We start from the raw sequence: 26,622 nt of genomic DNA, 5'->3' as shown, positions 1-26,622 counted from the left end.
GGTTCTCCTGTGGAGTCTGTCTTGAAGAAAATGGAAGACAAGGCTAAGTCTATGCAGACTGTTAAATATTTTTTGCAGGTGCAGCCTCCTAAGTTTAGCAGGAATTGGCCTACTAAGGGTTGGGCTTATCCTTCTGATTCACAGTCTAGGGGTAGATCTAGACGTGTTAGGGGCAGAGCTCAGAGTACTTTCAGGCCTAGAACATGGAGTTCACCTCCACAGTCTACAGGTGAGGGCAGGGGCCAGTCCTTTCGTAAACAGGCCCAATGACCTGCATTTTCATCTGCCAGATTCTTCCTGTCTGGCAACTCCTTTGGGAGGAAAGTTGGCACTCTTCAAGCAAAACTGGCTTTTAGTCACCCAGAACAAATGGGTGTTGGACATTATAGACCGAGGCTACAAGTTTTATTTCCATACATTGCCTCCTTTCAAAGGCATGCCAGACGTTCCTCCTCAGCAAAGGGTAGAGGCTCACAAGCAGATTTCTTTACTTCTTCAAGTGGGGGCTATACAGCAGGTCCCTCTGTCAGAAGTGGGCCTAGGATTTTATTCTCGCCTGTTTCTAGTACCAAAGAAAGGAAACACTTGGAGGCCGATTTTGGATTTATCTATCCTCAACACATACCTGGACATTCCAAAATTCAAAATGTTGACGTTGCAACAACTTCTACCTCTGTTGGGCAAAGATCACTGGATGGTAACTCTGGATCTCAAAGAGGCTTATCTTCATGTTCCTATCAGGCCCAGTTGCAGGAGGTACCTGCGTTTTCGGGCTGGGACTTTACATTATCAGTTCTCTGCATTGCCCTTTGGCTTATCTACTGCGCCCAGGGTGTTCACAAAGGTTCTGGCTCCAGTGATAGCCTTCTTATGGTTAAGAGGAATACAAATTTATCCTTATTTGGACGATTGCCTGATTCTTGCTCAAGACAAGTACGAACTTCATCTACAGTATGTGATGGCAGTGTTAAGGTGCCTAGGGTATTCTGTGAACGAAACAAAGTCCAGTCTAGTACCCTCTCAGGAAATGTGCTTTCTGGGTGTGAGACTGAATACAGCTTCCCAGATGGCTTTTTTGACCCCGGACAAGCAAAAGAACCTTACTTTTTATTTCCATCAATTGTCTCTACGGTCCAGGCTGACTGCAAGGATAGTCCTTCAAGCCTTGGGGTTCATGGCATCTTGTATTCTGGTGCTTCCCAATGCCAAACTGCATATGAGGAAGCTACAATGGTATCTCAAAAATGTATGGACACAACACTGCCAAGATCTGGACACTGTCATTCAAATACCTTGCATTCAAAAGGAATTTTTGTGGTGGGCTCAGGAATGTCACCTAAACAAGGGACTCTCTGTGACCCGACCAGAGGCGAGTCAGATTTTAACGACAGATGCCTCTGACAAGGCTTGGGGAGCACACCTCAATGGAAAATGGGTTCAAGACACGTGGCCTGCCAGACTTCAACATTTACATATCAACTTGAAGGAGATTTTAGCAGTCCAATTTGCATTGATGGCTTTCAAGGATTTACTTCACCCAGGGCAACTGTTGATTCAAACAGACAACACAACTGTCATGTGGTACATCAACAAGCAAGGAGGAACCCATTCGTACCCTCTTTGCAGGCAAGCAATGATTTTTTGGGAGACTGCTCTGTTTACACCTCAATCTTCAGGCAAGGTTTCTACCAGGAGCACAGAACTCCTTAGCAGATGTTTTGAGCAGACAGATGGTGGATCCCCACGAGTGGAAATTGGATCCTCATGTATTTCGAAAATTGACAGTGATATGGGGAACTCCAGACATAGATCTGTTCGCTTCTCCACTAAATTTCCAGTTGCCAAAGTTTTGCACAAAAATGTTTCATCCCACAGCTTTGAAAGTGGATGCTCTATCATTCAGTTGGAGCAATCTTCACGTCTATGCCTTTCCGCCTCTGCCTCTCCTCCCCAAGGTACTCTTGAAGGTCAGACAAGACGAGCCCTCCATGATTCTAATAGCTCCAGATTGGCCTCGACAGCACTGGTACCCTCTGTTGAGGAGTTTAGTACGGGAGCTTGCATGGCCTTTGCCTTAGATTCCGCACCTTTTGTCACAGGAGGGCAATCATTTCCTCAATGTCAGGATTCAGTCCCTGCACCTAACAGCCTGGCATATTCTGTTCTAGAACCTGGAGGGTCGCAGCTTCCACAACAAGTTTTGAATGTTATTTTGGAGGCCAGAAGGCCTAGTACAAGGAAAGTTTATGCTGATAAATGGAGGAGATTTTTAATTTGGAGCAAAACAAAGGGCTTTGATGTTTCCAGGCCTGACTTAAGTGTTTCTCTTCAATATCTTACAGAATTATTAGACAAGGGTTTGTCTTTCTCCTCTATAAAAGTTCATGCTGCAGCCATTTCTGCTCACTATGACTGTGACCCTCCATTATTCTCTCATCCTTTGTTTAAGCAATTTCTTAGAGGGGCAAAGAACATAAGACCCCCACGTAGAGCTCCTACTCCTGCCTGGGATCTCAATTTTGTGTTGGAAAAACTTACTTTACCTCCTTTTGAACCTGCAGCTACTGCTTGAGTTAAAGTTTTTGTCTTGGAAGACTGCTTTTTTGTTGGCCATTACGTCTGCTAGAAGGGTTTCTTCATTACAGGCTCTTATGGCAGTTGAACCCTTCCTAATTTTTCATAAGGATAGGGTATCTCTGCGTACTAATCCTACTTTTATGCCTAAGGTGGTTTCAAATGTGGCCTTGAACCAATCAATTAATTTGCCTACTTTTTATGCAGATCCCCAAAATAAAGGGGAGAAAATTTTGCACACTTTGGATATTCACAGGCAGTTGCGTTATTATTTGAGCAGGACTAAAGGGTTCAGACAGTCTCAGCAGTTGTTTGTTTCTTTTGCTTTGGGTTCTCAGGGGAAACCTGTTTCAAAACAAACTATTTCTAAGTGGATTGGCTTTTGTATTGCTTTTTGTTATTCTCATCATGGTAAGGAGATTCCGGCTGGAATCGGACCTCACTCCACTAGGGCTACTGCCACTTCTACAGCTTTTTTTAAGGGGAGTAGCTACTAAATATATTTTGGAAGCAGCTACTTGGAGTTCAGTGCATACTTTTTCTAAACATTACCACCTTCCTCTTTATTCCAAATCTAGGGCTGGATTTGCCACTGCAATCTTACAGGGCATTTTGGCAGCTCCCAATGCTTTATGATTTTGCCAGCCTCCCTTTACCTCTGCTTTGGGATTCTACCCATATGTAAGGACTGCAGCAATGTGAGATGAAGAACATAGTACAGTTTTGTACCTACCATAAATGTAGATGTTCGAAGATCCACATTGCTGCAGTCCAGTTTACCCTCCCTCCTTCCCCTCTGTAGTTTGGAATGGTTGTATGGTTTGGGTGGTAGCTGTTATTTGTACATGCCTTTTGGGAAGTATTCTATTTTTGGCTGTGGACTTTCTTTTTAGGGCCTTCTGACATCTGGGGCAAGAAAAGACTGAGGATATGACGTCGGTCATGCGCTTTAATACCCTGACGCTCTGATGTCAGATCTAAGCGCCCATGACCGACGTCAGCCTAATACTTTGGTATTCGGGCCGACCGAGGACAGCGGACTACCCATATGTAAGGACTGCAGCAATGTGGATCTTCGAACATCTACATTTATGGTAGGTACAAAACTGTACTTTTTGATTCATTAGAGGCCTCTTGTAGGGCTGCTGTTACTGGGTCTGTGCTCAGAACGCACGCTTGGCTAAAGGAGCAATCTTTGCCTGATCATGTTTAAGCTAAATCGTTGGATGCTCTCAAATCAAGACTGCCTGTTTGGCAACAAGGCAGAAGTTGTTAAAAAGATGGAAGATAAAGCTAAATCTATGCAAACTGTTAAAGATTTCTTACAAGTTCAGCATCCTAGATTTAGTAGGCACTGGCCCTCTAAGAATTGCTCCTTTCCAGCCCCTTCCAGGTCTTCTCAAGCCAAACCCAGACGCAGCAAAATCCCCTGGTTTCTGTCCCGGGGAGAGACTGGACTAAGCAGTGGGAAGCCCCCACTTCCAAATCTGGGATCTCAATGACTTTGGTGAAAAATTTCCAAGCTCTTTTCAACTGACTTTTCCCTTTGGGGGGAAAGATTGCTGGGAACTCCTTACCCAGGACAAATGGGTTTTATATGGTGTCCCAGGGATATAGATTTCACTTCCACATGTTGCCAACACCAAGCGGGTGGCTGGAACTACCCCCCCAGTCAGTGGGCAGAGGCCCAAAAGCAAGTACTTTCTCTCAAGCATGGGGGCTATTCAACTGGTACCGGAAGACGAAAAGGGACAAGGTTTCTACTGGAGACTTTTCCTGGTACCCAGAAAGACGATTCATGGCGTCCTATCCTGGACCTATCTACTCTAAACACCTTTTTGGGGATTCCAAAATTCAAGATGCTAACTCTTCAATTGCTTCCTATGCTAGGCAAAGATGCCTGGTTGGCAACACTAGATTTAAAAAGCATACCTGCACATCCCAATCAGGGAATCTTGCAGAAGATACCTACACTTCAAAGCAGGCAGGCTGCACGCACCATCAGTTCTCTGCACTACCCTTTGGCTATCTACTGCGCCCAGGGTATTCGCAAAGTGCCTAGCTCCAGTTGTTGCATATTGCAGGCAAAGAATTATTCAAATATACCCATACCTGGACGATTGTCTAATTCAGGCAGAAAGCCAGGACACACTTTTGAATCATCTGGCCTTTGTACAAAGGGTTGTAACTTGTCTGGGATTCACCATAAACAAAAAAAAAATCACACCCGCTACCCGGTCAACAAATTATATTCCTGGGAGCAAGCTTGAAGAAAACTTCCCAGATGGCTTGCCTCACACCAGAGAAACAAATTCATTTGACCGCCACCTTCAAACAAGTGGCTACAAAAACCCTGCTGTCTGCAAGACAAATACTGCAAGCCTTGGGGTTCGTGGTCTGGCCTCCTGCATTCTTCTAATTCCATATGCGAGACTGCATATGAGGAAACTACAGTGGTATCTAAAGATCCTATGGTGTCAAAATTCTCTGCATCTAGAAGCAAGGATTCCTATCATACCTTGCCTACACCTAGAATTCCTTTGGTAGGCAGAGGCCTACCACCAAAACAAGGGACTACCTTTCACACCATCCCCTGCTGCCCAAACCCTAACAGACACCTCAGACTGTGCATGGGGGGGCTCACCTGACAGGGAAGTGCATTCAGGGCAAATGGAACCAAAGTCAAATGCACCTACATATTAATAAAAAAAAAAAAATGGTCGCTGTACAGAATGCTCTGACAGCCTTCAAGTACCACATTCTTCCAGGGCAACTTATGGTAAAGACTGACAACACACTTATGTGGTACATAAACAAGCAGGGGGTGCACATTCTTACCCCCTCTGCAGACTAGCCATGGCATTGTAGAACACAGCCTTGAACTACCAAGTGCACCTACAAGCTCAATTCCTGCCAGGAAAATTAAATACACTGGCAGACAGACTAAGCAGAAACCTCATGGACTCTCACGAGTGGAAACTGGAACAAAGGATTTTCAACCTGTTGACAAGCAAATGGGGGAGCCCAGATATAGACCTGTTTGCCTCTCCCCAGAACTACCAGTTGGATAAATTTTGCACAAAGACTCCCCACAAGCAATCCTGGAAAGTAGATGCTCTGTCCTTCAGCTGGAAAAACCTATCTATGCCCCCCCGCCTCTGCTCTTCAAAGTACTACTAAAAATCAAACGGAACAAACCAAGGATGATTGTGATTGCTCCAGACTGGCCATGCCAACACTGGTACCCCTTCCTGGCAGTGTCAGTTTTCCCCATGACACCTGCCTCAGACTCCTTCCCTGTTGTCTCAGCAGGGGAACCAAAGTCTGCACCCTCAGCTTCTAACACTGAACCTTGCAGCCTGGCTAATTACATAATCTCTCCTTTACCATCCATCAGTAAACCTGTGATGGATTTCATTTTAGAGGCAAGTAGGCGTAGTGCTAGAAAATCTTTTATGCTGAAAAATGTTTAAATTTGGTGGCTTTTGCAGGTGCCCGCCCCACTGTAGATTTAATCTGGGACACTCACCCAGTCCCATCTCTTTACCACAGTCTTACCTAATCAACTCTTTCTGCACTTGCTTTTAGTCCTTTTTAATTTAATTGCATTTTTTAAACTGCGTTTGGTTTAATATTGCTACATACTAAAGTGTGCTACCTTGCACTGTATGTGAAATGTTTTACTATACTGTTTTTGCTACTTTTCTGTTTAAAAAAAAAAAAAAAGTTTCTTACCTTATAACTAGTGTTCCAGATGCAGATTTGCTGTATCCAGGACTGTGTGTAAGCTGAGCCCCCCAAGCCTTTCTGTGTTGGAGGTGAAGCCTTCTAGCTTAGTGGGAGTGATAAGCACTAGGTAACCTGTCTACCACATGAGTGGTTCTGGCCCAGAAATTGTAGTTATTGGCCGTTTGGGCAATCTCTTCCATCTCTCTCAACTTTCTGATTTGAAAGCCTGCATTTGCACTTGTTTCTGACCTGTAACTCTTCTAGTGCAGATGCAGATTCTCAGTTTTAGCACTTAAATTTGCTTATTCGTGCTTGGCACTTGTTCAGAATTGTTCAGAACTTGCAAGCACTAAATAAGCTACTAATTAGTATAGCACTCAGTCTTCCTCATTACCTAGAGGAAAACAGTTTTTGTACCTTTCTCACTTGCGTAGAGAAAAACGGCTTTTGTACTTAACTTTCCTCACTTATCTAGAGGAAAATAGTTTTATTCAGGCATGTCCAAGGGTCAGCTCCCAGTGTTCTCTCCTGTCTATCTGAATCTGGGCATCTTGAGGCAATGTAGAAATTGCCTCTTACACAGACAACCCTCTCCTCCTACCACCTGTGAGAGATGCACTTATCTAGCCAAACTGGAGGTAAAGCTCTCTTCAACCAAGACTGAACTTGACAGTCAAGAGGAGAAGGTAAACATTTGCACCACACCATACTCATCAGTCTCACTGCACCACCAAAATCCACACATAGTAGCACAAAAACATTCGCGGAGGCTCTCAATCTAAGTAACAGACCTCCAAAGCAGAAATGCAAGCAACCTCCATCCCCCAACACAACCCAAATGACACAGCCCACGGACTCAGTGTGCCACTCAACTGCAGCCAATAAGGCAAAACAGCATACCCAACACACTAGTCATAGGTGACACTGTAGTCAGGCACACTGTCCCACTCACCAGGCTAAACAAGGAGTAGGTTACTGTCAGCTGCTTGTCTGGTGTCAGGATCCGCCACATAACCCACTCACTCGGGTCACTCCACAACAAGTACAAATGACCCATTGTCCACGTTGGTGTGAATGACCTGAGACGTACCTCCCTGGACTACATGAAGAGACATGGAAGAGCTCTCTGATCTTGTAGCCCAGGCAGGTATGACCCTAGCCCTGAGTAGCATTCTGCCATCACCCAGAATGATACTGCAATACAGGGACAAAAAATGATCGACTTCAACAATTGGCTAAGCTTCTGGTGTCATTCTAAGGGGATCCAGTATCTGTATGCTTGGGATGACATGGTCGACAGACCACTATGCTTCGTCACAGATGGCCTGCACCTGTCGTCCCGGGATTCCGGGTACTGGCTAATGTCTTACTGCCCCTGTAGTGCTTTTTTTAGGCAAGGTTGAAATAACAAATTCAGCAGCATAACAGGAATAGGCAAGCAAGAACTAAGGGTAATGCTACTTGATGCTAGAAGTGTAAATCTCAAAATGCACTCACTCGAGGCACTCCTTAAAATGGAGAACATCTATATCTGTGCAGTGACTCAGGCCTGGTTCAAGGCTCCAGAGAGCACCCCTGCACTACCAGGCTATAACTCGTACCACACTTTTTGGCCATGTAACCTGGACCGAAACATGGAAGGTGGAGGTGTCCATATTCATTAAGGATATCCACACCTCCAGGCTAGTTGCTCAGCACAGTGCATCTGAGGTTATCCAAGTGCAACTAATTCTGGGCAAAATTGCAATCCAAATTGTAGCTTGCTACAGATCCCCCGCCATGCCCCAGGATTCCCACTCTTGATGTACTGGAAAATATTAGGGTTCAACCAAACACAGTAATGGGTGACTTCTACCCCACCACTAACTGGGAAAACTACTCGTGTACCAACTCCTTAGCTCAACAGTTTCTGGAATTCATAAACTCCAATGCCCTGGATCAACTTATCTACACCCCCACCAGGTGCAACAATATCTTAGATCTAGTCATTACCAAGATGAGTGACCAGTGTTCCACACCTGAAGTCAACTCCTCGCTGTTCTGATCCGACCATAAGCTAATCACCCTTGATATCCACATCCCGCCCCCGTCCCCATTAAGGAAGCCACAGTAAATTTCTCCAAAGCCAACTTTATGCTTAAGACAGAAGTGGGGAACTTCATGACACCCATGCAGATGGACAATACAGTTACAACTGCTGAATCCTACACAGATGCATTCTATAAGCACTTACACGAGTGCATGGATCGTGCTATCCCAAACAGAACCAAGACGCTATCCTCCAAAAAAGGAAGCCAATCTGGTGGTCCCCTGCCATAAACCAACTGTACAACAGAAGGCAGAAACTGTTGCAAAAGAGTAAAATCCCACGAGTGGAGGAGCTCCCTGGTCAGCCTCAGTAAGAAGCGGAGATCCCTTATAAGATCCTCCAAAGCTAGCTACGAAAACAAAATCGACACTAATTCCAAGGACAAAAACAAAGCATTCTGTAGCTCTCAATCTCGATGGCAACACCCAGATCTGCTCTGAGTTGCAGCACAAAGCCATGAAAATTGCAGAGCCAACTGATATTGCCAACATCCTGGCAGATGGGTTCAGTGGTACCTCTTGCCCCCTAAAGGGCCCATATCTATACAGGAAGAATGCAGAGACCTGTAATCACAACTACGCAGGTAAAGGCTGCACTCTCTCTAAAGCCAAAAACACAGCATCCATGGGACCGGACAACATCCCAGGCTGAGTTTTACACGAACTTCAGAACAAACTGGCTCCCCACTTAAGCACCATGTTCAATAATAGCCATGCATCAGGCTTTGTGCCCACTGAATGGCGTACAGCAACAGTTATCCCACTCCACAAAAGGGGAGCCACCATTGATCCCAGGAACTATCTACCTATTAGCCTGACAAGTCTGGTCTGAAAGGCCATGGAATGTATAATCATGGAACTCATAAACAGACATTGGTAACCTCCAGACTCTGGATCCCACCCAGTTCGGGTTTGTGAAAGGCAGATCATGACTCCTGAACCTGATTGACTTTGAGACCGTCACCAAAGCCGTAGATGAGGGTATGGTGGTTCACACAGCCTATCTTGACCTCGCCAAGGCTTTGGAGACAAAGTGGAGTACCACAGGGTTCAGTCCTGAGACCTCTTCTGTTAGCCTGTACTTCAGAGAAGTAGATACCAAACAGAAGGCCTCTGGCTAACATTCGCAGATGATTGCAAACTAGGAGCTGTAGGCAATTCCCCAAAAGATGTGGACATCCTACAGAAGGGCCTCACTGAGCCAGATGCCTGGTGTCAGAGCCATTGCCTCCAGCTCGGTGCCAAAAAGTGCAGTTTCATCCCCTTTGGTAAAAACTCTGTACCCATGAACTACCACAGAGGCAGCAATCCACTTAACACCGAATGCGTGATAAGAGACCTTGGGACCCAGGTGGACAGTAGTCTCTCCTTTTGATAGTCTTGATAGTCACATCGCCACAGTAGTCAGGAAGTCCTTCTACATGGCACACCTCATCATAAAAGGGTTTTCATCCAGGAAAGAGGTCATTGTTCCCCTCTACTAGATGCCCATTAAACGCCCCTTTTGGAATGTACCTCAAGACATCTGCAGCAGCTGGAAAGGCCACAGAAGTACCTCAGATTACTGACCTCAAATGCCTACACTGACTGCCTCACTCCAGCTTTACTCGGTAGCATATTGCCTACTCCGAGGTGATCTCTGCCTAACATAAAAGTCAAACCCAGAGCTGTTGGACATGCTACACCTAAAGAAATCCCAAGCCCTCGGAGCTACACTCTCTAGGGACCTAAACCTTGTCACCACAACAGGACATGCTGGAGGGAGAGTCCTGTCCCAGCGATTTCCTATACTCTGGAACAGGCTACTCATCTATGTCAAAGTTCTTCATTAGCACTCTTGAAGAAAAATCTTGAGTAGATGGGGAAATAAGTAATACACCCCAAGGATCACGTCTGTCTCTGCTCGACAGTGGCACAGGAAAATAACTTTCTTGGGTGGTGTAAGCCAGGGAACCTTGTTGGCTAGGCTTACGTAGGCCCTTGGGCCGATAGGCTAGTTACCTACCTATGAACCTATGCCTGGAGCCACTCTCAAGGGATGAGCACAACAGCGCCCCATTTACCTAAGATTTTAAAATACTTAATTGAGATGCTTCACAAGGGCCTGTCTTTTTTTTTTCCTCCATTAAAATCCACTCCTCAGCCATTTCAGCTCATAGCACAGAACCTCCCCTTTTCTCTCATCCACTGCTCAAGCAGTTCCTCCGAGGCCAAAAATTTGAGACCACCCAGGAGAGCTCCAACTGGGACCTTTAACTTTGTTTGGAGAAACTCACTCTTACCTCCTTTCGAGCCAGCTGCTACTGCTGACTTAAAATTTCTTTCTTGGGAAAACAGCTTTCCTTTTAGCAATCACTTCAGCTAGAAGGGTTTCTGAATTACAGGGCATTATGGCAGCGGAGCCTTTCATCATCTTTCATGCAGACATGGTGTCCCTCAGAACCAATCCATCCTTCATGCCAAAGGAGCTATCCAGTGTGGCTCTTAATCAGTCTATTCATTTGCCAACCTTCTTTCCCAATCCACAGGACAAAGGGGAACGGTACTGCATTCCTTAGATGTGCACAGACAACTTAGATTCTACTTGGACAGGACTAAACCTCCAAGGAAATCTGAACTGCTGGTGGCATTTGCTGCAGGGGCAGAGGGGAAGGCTGTTTCAAAGCAAACCATTTCTAAATGGATAGACCATTCATTCATTTATGCTAATAAGCACCATGGAAAACCTATCCCCCAGGGGATCGGACCTCATTTTACCAGGGCTGCATCTACCTCTACAGCGTCTCAGGCTTCCCTACCGGGGACATCATAGAAGCTGCTACCTTGAGTTCTGTACATACTTTCACCAGGCATTATCATTTGTCAGTTTTCTCTAAATCCAGAGCTGGCTTTGCCACTGCAGTATTGCAGGGCCTTATAGCTGGTCCTAATGCTATCTAAATTCCTCCTCCCAACCATAGCTTTGGGAATGTACCCAAATATAATGACTGCAACAGTGAAACATGAAGAACATAGTATAGTTGTGTACACTTACCATAAATGTAGATGTTCGTGTTTTCACTGTTGCAGTCCTGGTTACCCTCTCACCAGCCCCCTAACTGTTGGCTGTACCTGTACTTTCCTTTACTATGCTTAAAAGCCTTTTTTTTTTTTTTTTTTTTTTTTTGAGGTATATCATTGTACTTTTAAATTTGTTTCCCATTAGGGGGGCACCTGACATCTGGGGCAAGAAAAACTGATGTAATGGCATTGGCTGCATGTTTTATACCCCTGACGTCATGGAAGGGACAGCAACCGACGCAGGACCCAAGACTTTGTTAATCAGGCCAACTGAGGGCTACCTGCAAGCAGATAGCCCTAATGTAATGACTGCAACAGTGAATACACTCAACATCTACATTTATGGTAAGTGTACACAACTGTACTTTTAAGTGCAACTGTTTCTGTTCTTTAGGCTTTGAACCCTGTACATGGATCTGTCTTTAGTGGCTTAGTCTCCTTCAGAGCTGCCTTGCAAGCACAGATGGGAAAGCATGTAGACTGCTCAACTAAGTCTGGACACCAATCACGGACCTCAGTGGAGGGGGAGGCTCCCCATTCCCCTAGAAGACAACAGATTAATTTTTGAATAGTCAGAGGGGGTACGTGCCAATCTGTCCCATTTCCCTTTGAGGTTCTGATAGGTGTGCAGTGTCTCCCTTCTACCTTCTGTGTGATTCCCTCCAGCTGTACTACAATGGACTTGAAAGAGAGGACCTGGTTGGAACCTCTTGAGGCAGAGACCATGCCACGTTACCCGTGGACCTTAGATTGACTGTAGCATTGGCCAACATTGAACGTGTATTCAACTTACTGTAATACAACTGTACTGAGTTGCCCTGTTTGCTGATTGCCCACCTACAGTTGGGAAAGAAGGCTGTCCTTTTTAGAAAGGTGTGGTTTGAGCTAATCAGACTACTGTACGAGAAATCTCTTTGCCACAGTACTGTGTGAGAAATCTGCCACAGCACAGTACTGAATTTGTCTCTCGCTTTTCTGCTTTGGGAAAGCTCATCTGAAATACTCTGCTCCAAGCTGTCTTGCAGCTCAATCTTCAGTGAAAGAAAGGTTTCATTGTCTGTTCCTGGTGTCCATGAAGGACTGAAACAGATGTTTCATTTTTTCATGTTCCTGCTTTGCGATATTTCTTTACCATGGTCACTTAGGCTGGCTTATTGTGCATTTTTAAAAGGAAAGGAAGTACTTCAGATTTAAAAAAAAAAAAAAAAAAAAAAGCATACCAGACTAGCTAATAAAAGACAAAACACTAAAACTACAGGGCTGAGAATTTTTTTTTAGTATAAAGACCTTTGTTGCACACTTTCGCCGATACAGACTTCATCAGGAAAAAAAAGTACTTCCGATTTGTCAGGATTTAAAGCACAGCTAAAAATCCTATGGCTTCCTGTAAAGGGGGTAAGCCAGTCGCGTCTCGGATTAGAAGCATCAATGTGGAACCCTTTTTCTTTTGCACAGTTGTAGTTACTGTTGCCACATTACCTTCCACTGTACATTTGCTGAAATGGCCAACAACCCAAATACAGCATACAATTCCCAAGTATCCAGACAGACTAGTTGTACCTAAAAATGATAATGTATTAGGTTTGACGAGTAGTAAAACAAGACACTGATTTTCCTTTATTCTAGTATGTTTGGTATTATACCAACACCTTAAGGTTTGAGGATGTAGGTGGTCCTAAATCCCAAAAAATACACTCCTGTGACCCCTACCATAATTGAGGCACATCAGTGGTGTGCAGTTAAGACTACTGCTTGCCTTACATTGTTCAGTGATAACAACTCTGTTGAACACAGTCAAAAAGCACTGGTCTCCCTAACTACACTGATTTGGACTGGTCCAGAATGAGTGGTCTCCAGACTTTTCTTTGACTGCACTTAACCTGCTGGAATAGCTTCCGTGGTGAAGCAAAGGTGGTATTGGCAGGTCGCTGGGGAGTAAACGTGGCACTTGTGACACTGCACAAAAGAAAGGGGTTCTGCAGTCTTATTTTTAATCTGAGACATTGCTAGTTGCCAAGGTCCTTATTCTTCCTGGGCACAAAGCACATTTAATTCTAGAACCATAATGTATAGGGCAGGGTCACTTGAAAAGCTTTGAGAGCATATTTTTGTCCCCTGTTGTGCTGTGGAATCAGCCAGTCATTCTGAATCCTTTCTTCAAAGTGCAGCAGTGCCTATAGCCTGTTGGTGTTTAGGTAACTCACCCAGGCTAGTTTAATGGAGAAGCTTTGACAACCCCCCCACAGTGAGCAGCTGAAGTTTGCAGTGCCATTTTACTCCATTATCACTGCGTATTTAAGTTCTTTGCATTTAAATGGATCCGAAGTCTGTTAATCTATGGACTTCAGTCCTGTAATAGACCTAGAGAAGGGGAGGGAGGAATTTGGACCAAGCACAAGCCATGACCACCAACCAGCTATTTGCCATTACCCTACTCATGGCAGAATGTAAGGCTGCCCCTGACTTGCCGCAGCCTAGGCCTGCTGGGTCTTATCCACTTCAGGCCTACCCACATGTTCTGATCATACTAGCTGAGTATCCTGTGGGTTTTGAGATCCAGACAGCTGACACTTGGCAGAACACCTATCTCCGGAACTTCTCATGCCAAAAGGGAAAAAAAAAATTCCATCAGAATTTGTTTATGTGGACCAAATTTCTTCAGGGTTACATGTTAATTGAGAGACGAAAGCCTTGCATGAGCTTGCACACCTTGGGGCACTTTGAAAGCCCCCTCAACAAAATAAGTGAATCTTTCAGTTTGGAGGCGAAGGATTATACCCCTAGTCTGTCAATTTGTGCTTCCTGAGCACAATCCCCTGGCTATTCCTTCAGTTCTCAAGGTTTTGGTAGTCATCTGGGACACCCTCTGCGCTAGGAAACCTTGTGCTTTTACCTTTTGGGTTTTCTTTACCACCTTGTGTAAGATGCCTACCTCCCCATACCTCAGGCCTAGCTTGAAATGCCTAGCCAGACCGGTTTCAAGTGTAAATGGGTGAGAAACCATTCAGACAGACCTGGAAACCAGGTAGCATCTTGACATGGAGCATAATGGTGATGCATAAATGAAGTGGTACAGCTCCTGCCAATGCATATTTCTGAGGAGGCCAAGGGTCGAGGGTTGCACCTGGTGGCCCACAGGCATTAACAAAAGGCACATCTTCAAGAAAGCTACAGGAAAATGGGTGTACCGGTAGTAAGACCTTGCCTGCTCCAAAAGAAAAGCAAGCGGCTAAAAACACTATACGAGGGCCCTGGACGGTCCTGGGGAGTGGATGCCTTCTTGCTCTGGACATGTCTAGATGTCCTTCAAGAATGCAACTGCAGTCATAACATATGGGTTGTCCTGCCTCAGGCAGCCCTCGGTCAGCCGGATTCCAAAGTCTGGGTCCGACGTCGGCTGATGTCGCATTTCTCTGACGTCAGAGCGGCTGGAGTACATAAGCATCAGCCAACGCCATTTTCTTCAGTCTTTCTTGCCACGCGGTGCCCAAAGCAGAAGCAGTTGGCAAGTGCCGGTCGGTCAGCTCCTGTATTCTTCGAATCCGATGTCATCAAAAAAGCTAAGTACCCCGTTGGGGACCTTTCTTGCCTCAGCCGATGTCGGAAATTACTGAAAATGTTAACAATTTTCTGTCTTGTGGTAAACAAATACCTCATAAGGATTTCCACTCTTACTGTCTTCCTTGCCTTGGCCCAGACCACGACGTCTCGGCCTGTGTCGCCTGTGCTCGCTTCAATAAGCGCACTCTTAGGCGCCGGGAGGAGTTCGCTGAAGACTTTTTCGGCGATAAATTTGCTTATACAATGCCGTCGAACTTCCGACATCGCAGACTCCTAAGAAACGAAAAGACTGGGACCGACATCCTCTGCCCGCGTCTTCCACAGACTCCACGCCAAAACCTACCGCGAGTGCTCCGGTTCCCCCTGAGACGGTTATTTCACCGCTCCGAACCGAAGACACCACTTTACTGACACCTCCGATACCAGAGGCCACACAACGCCAGTTATAGATTTTCCTCCGGATACTGAAACCGAGGAAATGCCAGAGACCATTGCTGTAGATAAGGTCACTCCTGCACGTGGAGCTGCTAGGCCTCCTATGGCCATGTCTGTTAAGGCCTACACACGTGCTAAGGCAGCCAGCAAGACCAAGCACCTTACTGCTAAGGCCTTACCTCAGCCTACTCCTGAAACACAAGTCATGACTATGGCTGCAGACTTAATTTCCATGATTAGAGGTTCACAGGCCCATCCTGAGAGAGGATCCCAGCCTCCTCCTGATAAGAGGCCCAGGGTTGAACCCTCTGACCCTATCCCTTCAGATGAAGATTCTGAGGACTCTGTTCACTCCGATGGCCAGGAAGAGCCCTTCCAGACCTATGAGGACTCAGATGCAGAGGATTCCATCCCCTCGGCCTCCCCTCCTGAGGATATTTTTTTTGGGGAAGTTCTGCATACCATGAGGGAACATTTTAAGTGGCAAGGCCAGGAATATTCTGATTCCAGATAGCGCCTTCGAACCTTCCTTAAAAAGCCCCAACACAGGCCCCTGGCTATACCTCCTGTGCTTTGTTTTGGATGACCTATACTCTAACTCCAGTGTTACCCCGGATACTCTTCCTCCTGCCCCAGCCAAGCCAGACAGATATTATAGGGTCCCAGAAGCACATTCTCATTTCTTTAGGGCCCATGCTGTTGATTTAGAAACTATTTCTCAGGGACCTAAAGGGGTTTCAGCATCCACCTCCAAAAATCCCTTGCCTTCCAACAGGGAAGCTAGGTCATTAGAGAGATGGGGGGAAAAAGGTCTACACCTCCACTATATCTAAAAGAGCTCTGAATTGCCTCTTTCATATGTTTCAATATCAGGATTACCTGTTAGATGATTTACAGAAAACATTGGCCTCTCCTGAACCTTTAGACAGGAAGTCTTTGCAGGAAGCTGTACATAATTCTCAGCAAGTTAGCAGTCACTTTCTGCAGTGTGGATATGATGCATTGGAAGCTTCATGTAGGGCAGCTATGACAGGGGCGGTCATTCGTAGACATGCATGGTTAAAAGAACAACCAGATCAAGGCAAAACTTCTTAATGCACCTTTGGAAAAGAACAAGCTTTTTGGTACTAATGCTAAAGATGTGTTAAAGTCCATCGAGGAAAAAGCAAATCAGTTCAGACGGTCAAAGATTTCCTCCAGGTTCAGCAGGAATTGGCCTTCTAAAAACTGGTCCTTTCTTAATCCTGAAAGATTTCAAAGGGGTAAAAACAGGCGTGGCCGAGGAAGAGGACAATACAGGGGTTCCTACAGGGGACGACAATGGCAACCAGCAAACCAAAGAAGTGACACAGGGGTCTCCCCTGCCCCACAGGGACAATCTCAATGACTTTCCTCTACTTCCGCTGACCAAGGAGCAAATAGGAGCTCCCTTGGGCGGAAAATTATCTCTGTTTTCAGACAATTGGCACAGATTGACAAAGGACAAATGGATTTTGGACATTATAGACATTATAGAAGCTCCATTGGGCGGAAAATTATCTCTGTTTTCAGACAATTGGCACAGATTGACAAAGGACAAATGGATTTTGGACATTATAGACCAAGGTTACAGGTTCCACTTTCATACCTTACCAAGAAAGCAAGGTATGCCAAACCTACCACAAAACCAGAGGGCAGAGGCTATCAAGCAAATTTCTCTGCTTGCTCAGATCAAAGCAATAGAAAGAGTTCCACAAGAACAAGGCCAGGGGTTTTACTCAAGACTGTTTCTTTTTCCAAGAAAAGAAACTCAATGGAGACCAATACTGGATTTGTCCACATTAAACACTTTTCTCGTAGTACCAAAGTTCAAAATGCTGACTCTACAGCAACTCCTTCCCATGCTGGGCAAGGGGTCTTGGCTGATTACTCTGGACCTCAAGGAGGCATACCTGCATGTCCCTATCAGACACAGCTGCAGAAGATACCTCAGATTTCTAGCAGGGCCAGAGCATTATCAATTCTCAGCATTGCCATTTGGCTTATCTACTGCGCCCAGAGTATTTACAAAATGCCTGGCTTCAGTAATTGCTCATTGCAGGCTCCAGGGGATCCAAATTTACCCATACCTGGACGACTGCCTCATACAAGCGGACGACAAATTGATTTTGACAAAAAAAACTTGAACTATGTCATACAATTGCTGCAGGCTCTGGGATACACAAGTCAACTTCCAAAAGTCAAGACTTCAGCCATCCCAGCAGATTACCTTTTTAGGAGCCAATCTAGACACAGCCTCTCAAATGGCTTACCTGACAGAAGACAAGCAAGAGAAGTTAACTCATTATTTCAAAGGTTTGGCAAAACTCACCCAGATGACTGCAAGGGGGATTCCTATAGGCCCTGGGTTACATGGCATTCTGCATTCTCCTGGTTCCATTAGCAAGACTACACATGAGAAAGCTTCAATGGTACCTAAAAAGCCTATGGTCTCAGCACAGCAACGACCTAGAGACAACCATACCGCTCATTCCATGCCTACAAAAGGAATTCCTATGGTGGGCCTCTGTAAGCCAGGCAAACAGGTATGTCATTCAAAAAACCTCCGATAACACAGACCATGACCACAGACGCCTCAGACCTTGGATGGGGGGCGCACATGGAGGGCAGATGTATACAAGGACAATGGTCTCCAAAGGAAACACATCTGCATATAAACCAAAAGGAAATGCTGGCAGCAATGCATGCCATCGAGGCCTTTCGACAACAACTTCAGCAAGGCCATCTACTGATACGGACAGACAACACCACTGTGATGTGGTACATAAACAAGCAAGGGGGCACCCATTCCTACCCCCTTTGCAGACTGACAATGAATCTTTGGGAAAACATCACTGAGCCTAAACATACAGTTGCAATCCCAGTTTGTTCCAGGCAAAGACAATGTGCTGGCGGACAGCCTAAGCAGGAATTTCATAGATCCACACGAGTGGAGGTTACATCCGAAAATCTTCACACAACTCACCTCGACATGGGGCAGGCCAGAAGTAGACCTATTTGCCTCCCACCTCAACCATCATCTACAAAAATTCTGTTCAAGGACATACCATCCACAAGCTTGGAAAATAGATGCTCTTTCATTCAACTGGAACTTTCTAAAAATCTATGCATTCCCACCTCTGCCACTGATGACCACAGTATTACTAAAGATCAAAGCAGAGAGGCCCAAGGGGATCCTAATAGCTCCAGACTGGCCAAGACAACACTGGTACCCACTACTACGGAGCATATGTCACAACAAAAAGTGGGCCCTTCCCCAATGGCCCCTACTTTTGACTCAGCGCAACTTCAAAACAGTGCATCCAAACCTTCAGACACTGCAGCTAACAGCCTGGGAGATCCCATGAATAACCTCAATCTCTCTCTCTCCAAGTAAGTCCAGCGGATATTAACAGAAGCTCGAAGACCATCCACCAGAAAGGTTTACTTAGCAAAATGGAAGAGATTCAGCATTTGGAATACCAGCAAGGGACATGATGCATCATTATTGAATATCCCACTCATCCTGGAATATGTGGCAGATATGCTACAGAATGGACTCTCATATTCTTCCATAAAGATACATGCTTCAGCTATCTCAGCTAGATATAACACTGATCCGCCTGTGTTTTTACATCCTCTGTTAAGGCAATTCCTCAGGGGAATCAAGAACATTAAGCCACCAAGAAAGGCTCCAGTGCCAGCTTGGGACCTCAACTTTGTCCTAGAAAAACTGACTCTACCTCCCTTTGAGCCAGCAGCTTCAGTGGACTTACAATTTTTATCATGGAAGACAGCTTTCCTGTTGGCAATTACCTCAGCAAGAAGGGTCTCTGAACTACAGGCCCTAATGGCAACACCACCGTTCATAATCTTCCACAGAGACCGGGTCTCCTTAAGAACCAACCCTACCTTTATGCCAAAGGTGGTATCTAGGGTTTCTTTAAATCAAGCTATTCACCTGCCTACTTTCTTCCCCAATCCTGAGAGCAAAGGGGGAAAGACTGTTGCATACCTTGGACATTCACAGACAACTTCGCTACTACCTGGACAGAACCAAGACCAGTAGGAAGTCTGATCAGCTTTTTTTAGCTTACGCCCCTGGAGTACAAGGAAAAGCAATTTCCAAACGGACTATTTCAAAACGGATTGGACATTGCATCAGATTTTGTTATTCCTTCCATGGGAAGAATGTTCCAGCCAATGTCAGACCACACTCCACCAGAGCTAGAGCCACCTCTACAGCATTCTTAAGAGGGGTGCCTACAAAAGACATTCTAGAAGCTGCTACATGGAGCTCCGTGCATACATTCTCCAAACACTACAATCTCCCTTTATATTCCAGATCCAGAGCAGGCTTTGCTTCGGCAGTCCTGCAGGGTTTGATTGCCACACCATCTCTTTCCTAGAACATTCCTCCTCCCCCAGCTAAGCTATGGTATTCAACCCATATGTTATGACTGCAGTTGCATTCTTGAAGGACATAGTACAGTTTTGTACCTACCATAAATGTAGATGTCCGATTCCCCCCCCCCCCCTCCATACCCCTGTATGCCTTGGGTCCACTCCTATCCCTGTTTCTCTTAGCTGGGGATATCTGTTATGGTGTATCTGTTTATTGCGTACTTGTTTGTCTGGAATCCTGTTTTTGTCTTCCAATTTGATTACAGCCTTCCTTGGAGGGCACCTGGCATCTGGGGCAAGAAACACTGAAGAAAATGACGTCTGCTGATGCTTATGTACTCCAGCCGCTCTGACGTTGGAGAGAAATGCGACATCAGCCGACGTCGGACCCATACTTTGGAATCCGGCCAACCGAGTGCTGCCTGAGGCAGGACAACCCATATGTTATGACTGCAGTTGCATATCTATCGGACATCTACATTTATGGTAGGTACAAAACTGTACTTTCTTCATGTTCCACTGTTGTGGTCATCACTTGTGGGTTATCCCTGCTGGGTAGCCCTTGGCCAGCCCGAATGCCAGAGTAAAGGGTTTCCGTCTTACATCAGCTGTCCGGTGTCCGAGGCTAATGGGGCTGCAAGTGCGTCTGTTGACTGTTGCCAGAGTGAGAGAGTAACAATCTAATGCGAAGTACCCTGTTGCAAGCCTTTTTTGTGTTTAACCAGTGTCAGAAACCCTGTGCGTCACCTGCCTAGGCCCAGACCATGACGTCCCCAGATGTCTAGTTCTTTGCTTTCCCTCCCATAGCTGTCATTCCAAAGTTACATGTAGGATCATCCTCATTCTTTCTTGAGCTGTACCTTTAGGACCTCCTTTTTGCTTTGTAATTTCCCACTTTTTTTTCCCTACCCGTGTATTAAGTAATGACTTTCTTGCTAATTGTAGCTTTTTCAATAGTAACCTTTTAGTTACTGTACATCTGCGTTGTAATTTAAGATTTTCGTTTACCACTTTGTAACTGGAACATTTCTCCCTAGGCCTGTGCTTAAAAAGGGCTACCATAATGTAGTCTGGCTACCCTGATCAACAAAAAGTAAATACAGCCTTCTCGCCAAAGCAGCAGTGATTTCCCCCACTACACTACTTCAGCAAACAGGATCCAGCGGTGCTTCCACAGGTGATGGACAATGCGACGTCTCCCACTCTAGGCCAGTAATCGAGGAGCTTGAATAGTCACTACTGAGACTGGAGAGGGATGTTCAGTCAGAATACAAATGGATACACACAGTATTTCCAAATGCAGACCTCTGCATCCAGCACAATTTCCCTTAAGAGCACATTGGGCTCACACATGGCCCTGGGTTTGGGTGTCTCGTCTCCCACCAGGTGCTAAATAAGAGTCCCCAGTGGTGCAGCCGTAGGGTTGGGTCTTTTCTGTGAAGCCTTTAGCTGATGCGCACACTCTTTGAGGTTTAATTTTCACACACACGAACCTGGGAAGGCTGGCACAATTAGCCACTTTACAAACTTTGCCTAATCTGTTAGGTAGATTCACTGCTACCAGTCCATTATTGTAAGGCTCTTATCTAATTGTACGGAGTAAATTTTTAAGAAATACAAATGGTAATGTTGACCAAACGGCCAGGCTTTGAGTGGGCATAGTTATCACCAAACGTGCAAATACTTTCAAAACTTAAATATTTGTTATAAAGGACCAGCCGCATTGAAGCTTAAATATATGAACATGAAAATATTGAAAGTAGATGTTTAGTAAACACCAGAGTTTGTCGCCGGAAATATTGAAAATAACGCGGCTAGAAAGAGTTGCACAGTTACAGAAAACAACTATTTTAATTTTCCTGACTAAAGAATTACTGTTCCAACTTCCTGAGTATAGTAAGGCAGGATGGCTTGAGTGAGTGCTCCTTGTTGTCAGATCCATGACAGATACAGAATGCTGAGAGCAATCTCCTACTACTATTACTTTCGGCTTTTCCTGGTTAGGGGTCGCCACAGTGAAACTCCACTCCGCTAATGATTGGCAGATTTTTATGTGCTGAGTTGCCATCCCTGATGCACAACCTTCAATGAAGGTACCCCCATTCACGCATGTCTCCACGCAGAAGACGCTGTAGCTGAGAATCGAACGGGACAACTTCTAGCTGTGAGGCGACAACGCTACTGCAGCACCACCACTAATATCTAAATATTTCTGGCTTACAGAATGACCACACACACACACACACACACACCTGGTCATGTTTCCCACACTATCCCCATAACCAGAAGCTGCCAGGGTTTAGCACTGTAGTGCTACAGTACACACTAGACCTTGGCCAAGGTTTATTAAAGCATCTGGAAGCCATAACGATAAAATCATTCCACTCTTTCCTACAATAGCTACAACCTGTTCTTTTGCGCAGACAGTTTCTGGCTCAATTCAAAACTGGGATAACATCTTTAACCCATAAAGTAAGTTAATTTCAGATGTGTTTTAAAGTTTGAGATTAACCTCCTCTTTTCCAGTTCTATATAAAACCTATACATTTCAGTTGAAATAATCCATGTACATTAATTTTCCTTCCAACAGGCACACTGATGCATTTTAACAGACAAACCTTACAAATACATTTTCAGCACAAGCATCTGTATAGTTTTGATATACAAATGATGTAATTATTTACAAAATTCCAGCTAGCTGTGCTAGTGCATGTTATACACTCACTGTCCCACTTCTCCAGGCATGGTTGGCAGTATCTGCTATTGTCACAGACCACTTGACACAGAGTAAGAGAGCTACAATCTACACATTGAAGCTGGTGGCTTGATGCAACTCTCCTGTTCTCTCTGTGCCAGGTGTTGGACAAGGAAGTTGTACTTGTAAGGGGCCGTAAGGCCCAGTACCAGTAAGTCCTACATATTTTAAATGTAGGAGATTTGCAATATGATGCCAGCAGCCCCTGCTGTCTGTTCAACGGTCTTAACTATCTGAGGGAGCTTTTCAAAAAGTTCTCATTGGCCATCTGTTGAAATCCATGTCTCTGCCATCTCTTCATGCCAGCCAGTGCAACTATTGTTTACACTTTTTGTAGTGAAGCAATTAAAGGCATTACACACTTTAGGACAATCGGGAGGTCCCATGCATCCTCCTAGGACCTCAGCCTTCTGTTTGTGCCTCACATTAGAAAACTACTTTGGCAGCAAACACCTTGAGAATATCTAAGCTGCTGGCACTCTGACCTGTAAAGAATACGTTGTCAGGTTTCAAGATGGTAACTGAGTTCTCCAAGCTGAACAGTCCGACTTTCTAGGTCTTTCCAAAACCAAATAAAGACGAGAGAACTTTGCACTTTGTCCACAGTTAGCTTGAGTTTTACTAACTTCATGGCCGTTGCTCCTGTCAAATTGGGAAAACCAGTAATTTACACAGCCTCTAAATGGTTTTCACATAACTTCTTTTCCTTTTGTTACATTCATAATTGTAGAAGTGCCTGAACACATTGGGTCTCATTCTGGGGGCCACTGCTTCCTTTAAAGGGGAAGGGGGGGTCATCCCAAGATACTCTGGAAGCTGACACCTAGTTATCGGATCACATTTTTAGAGCAGTGCAACTTAGCCTGTACCTCCCTAGAGCCAGAGCTGGGTTCTCTTTTACAGTCCCCCAGAGGATCCTATTCAGCTTTGGAGATCTTTCCAAGAAGTTAATACTGCAGCAGTGGTACAGTGAATGTAGGATAGTTGTCTAAATACCATAAATGTAGGTGTTGGTGTCTTACTGTTGCTGTATCCTTTTCCTCTTGACCCTGGATTAGGGTAGTTGCCCCTTTTTTTCTCCCCTTTGGGTATCTTTCCCATTTATGTTTCCTTTTTAGGTCTCTCTATCCTTTCCCTGCTGAGAACAGGTTGGATTGTTTCTGATGTAGGGGCTGAAAGAGTGGGGCTCTGGTCCTCTTGAGGGCAGAAAATGCTTGAGAACGTGGTCCCTTCTGGCTCGTATCTTAACATCCTGATGTCTGCGGTGCGTTTCTCTGCTATGCTATGAGGAGGGAAATCATCTTTCATATTCGGGCTAGCTAAGGGCTTCCATAGCAGGACTTTCCAAGAAGTTATTGCAGCAGTGAAGTTGTTCTTAATATCCTTTTTTCTTTTTTAATGGTGTGGAACATAGACTTGAGCATCAGTTTTTGTTTTCTGCAGGCAGTTCATTACTCTTCTGGCCTCCAGAGGCTGAGTAAAGAATTGGTGTATGCAGCTGACATCATATGGCTAGAGTTGTCTAACCGAAAGAAAGCTGACATAGTTGCTCAGACCAGACCTGCATGTTTTGAATAAGAGTAAGACTCGAGGTGAAGTTGGGTGATTAGTTCTGGTAAGGTTTCTGTTCTAGAGGATCAAAAAATTGTGCCGGTCTTTGGGGCACTTCAAATGGATATAAAACTCAAGAACCCAAAATTTCTCTGTGGACAGACTGATGTCTCTCTCGGGTACCGTATGCTATGGTCTGCTTATGAAAGTTCTCTAGGTTGTTCCCTTTGCGAAGCCTGGGAGATCTTCCAAAGGCCTCCAAGGACTTTGGGCTAAGTGGTTAAAATAGGCCCTTGGGCATATGTTCTTTTAATTGCCAGTTATAGGCTGGCATGACATTGTGTACAGGACCGGTGCATGCACCTAGACTTGTTGCCATCAAATGTGCTCTGTTTGAGAGGATTAAGGGAAGTATTGTAGTCAAAAGTTCCTCATCCAGCAGTTGGGAACCATGTTTGTCCCAGCATTTAGTCGAAGCTGGCAAACATGGTAGCTAGATCCAGAATTTCTCACCATGTTTTTCCTTAGATACCTTGCGTACTATGTAGAATGGCATAGCAGGATATTAAAGCTCTGGATTTTTGACTGGATCAGTCACCTGCAGTGCAATTGAGACTTGATTGACCCTGTAGCAATGACACTTGCATGACTGTATGTTAACATGTGTATGTTGTAATTGGAGTAGTTTTGTGTTCTCATGGATGGAATTTAAAAATAGCTAATGGGGAACATGCATAATCCCATTCAGTCTGCATAACTATCCTGTTGCAAGATCTTGGACTATTTGGCCAATAAAACCTTACGCTAGAAGGTAGTGTTAATGTTTTCAGCTTCATTAAATGTTTGCAAAAAACCCATTAGCTTCAATCTGACCAGAGTACATACAGGTAAATTCATCGCGCCCCACCCAATGCCATATCAAAGTAGCATGCTTAAGTGCCCTCCTAAACCTGGATAGCAGCAGGCATTCCCAAAGCCATAGTAGTTGCAAGTTGCAGAGGTGCAGGGCTTCATAAAAGAATGAACAAAATCCAAGTATCAAGATACACCTGTGAGATTGCCAGCAGCCCCTCGGAGGCTGTGTAAAACCCAGCAATAGAGTATAAGCACATTCGGATACGAGGGAACCCAATTCATGATGGAACGAGTCGGTCCTGTAGTTGTCGGGAATCAGTGTAATATGCTGGTATGGTAATGTATGTGTAACATTGGTACAGTGCATCGAAGCAGTCAACCTTTGAGATAGACATGAACAGCTGTGATTTTGAGATATCAGGTGCTTAATCCTGAATGTGTTACAGTATTAATATTTAAAGGTCATATTCGTAAGATTTTCAGCTGTAATTTTTTTTCATTTTATTAAATGATAAATTTATTTTTTTCCCCTTTAATGAACTTAATCAGAAGATTTGGCTATGTTGATTTTGCGTCTGAAGAAGAGCTTGAGAAGGCCTTGGAGCTGACAGGAAAAGAGCTACTGGGCAAAGAGGTTAAATTGGACAAAGCTCTCAGCAAAGAGGCCACTGTTGAGAATAGGAAAGGTAAGATGCAGAAATGGGGTACCATTTATTTTCCATAATACTCAATGTTTTCCAATTTGTAACTGTTTTGAAAGGTAACTCATGAGGTTTTGAACTACCTGTCACCTGGGTATTGGCGTGTGAAGAAGCTGTTCATCTTCAGATTGCTTGGACAACTGGGCAATGTAGCAGCTAACACTTGTTTTTTTTTTTCTGTGATTATACAGATGTGCCAAATGTAACAGTTTGTTTACTGTTATAATAATTCTTTGATACATTCCTGCTTTACAGAAGTTTGAGGTCAGCCTGAATACTAGAAGCTTGTCTTCCCCCAGAGTATACAACCCCCCCTGGCCTTCAGGGTGTACATTCTGTATAGGGTAATCAGCTGGTACCATCTTCAATTTCTTGCAGTCAGACCAGTTTTATTGTTCATCTCCATATGTCATTTATTCCCAAAGCCAGAGGATTTTAAAGTATCCTTTGGGGGAACTTTGTCTAGTTAAACTGGAAAATGTATTGCCTAGAGTGAAGAACTCCAGGTTTTTCACTATATTTTTGTCAGGTCCAGAGCATGTGGTCTGCAATGGGTTCCAGCGCATATTGACTTATCTGGACTAATAGTTTATACGGTTTCTTTTGTCAACTTTAGTTCAGAGGTGGAATACCAGACCCGGATTCTAGCTTTCTGGATTACCTTTGTTTTCTGTTCATCTTTGGCACTCCCTATCACTTTAAGATCACAAGCTTTATGGAACTGGATGAATTCAAGACTTGAAAGTGTTCTGAAGACATCTACCTGGGCAAATGTGACCCCCCCTCCCCCCACAGAGAAGACAGGTCTCCTGTATCTGCTAGCTGAAGTGATTTTATCTGAACTAATCTTTTGTGCTCTTTATCATTAGTCCTGTAATGAATGTCCGAGCT

The 26,622-nt window shown here is 44.7% G+C and overlaps 1 protein-coding gene across 1 annotated transcript in view; it reads left to right on the top strand.

The window, feature by feature from the left end:
* The window catches only part of LOC122801350 (nucleolin-like), a 345,442-nt gene that overhangs the window by 104,399 nt on the left and 214,421 nt on the right, over positions 1-26,622 (top strand). The window contains exon 8 of the mRNA XM_044070890.1: positions 25,580-25,716. Within this exon, the coding sequence (XP_043926825.1) occupies positions 25,580-25,716 (137 nt within the window). The remainder of the gene's footprint in view (positions 1-25,579; positions 25,717-26,622) is intronic.

This window comes from Protopterus annectens, chromosome 4.part1, assembly GCF_019279795.1.
Source record: "Protopterus annectens isolate FY-2018-M chromosome 4.part1, PAN1.0, whole genome shotgun sequence".
Lineage (NCBI taxonomy): Eukaryota > Metazoa > Chordata > Ceratodontiformes > Protopteridae > Protopterus > Protopterus annectens.
The sequence above is the reverse complement of the archived record's forward strand: the minus strand, read 5'-3'. Positions and strand labels throughout refer to the sequence as shown.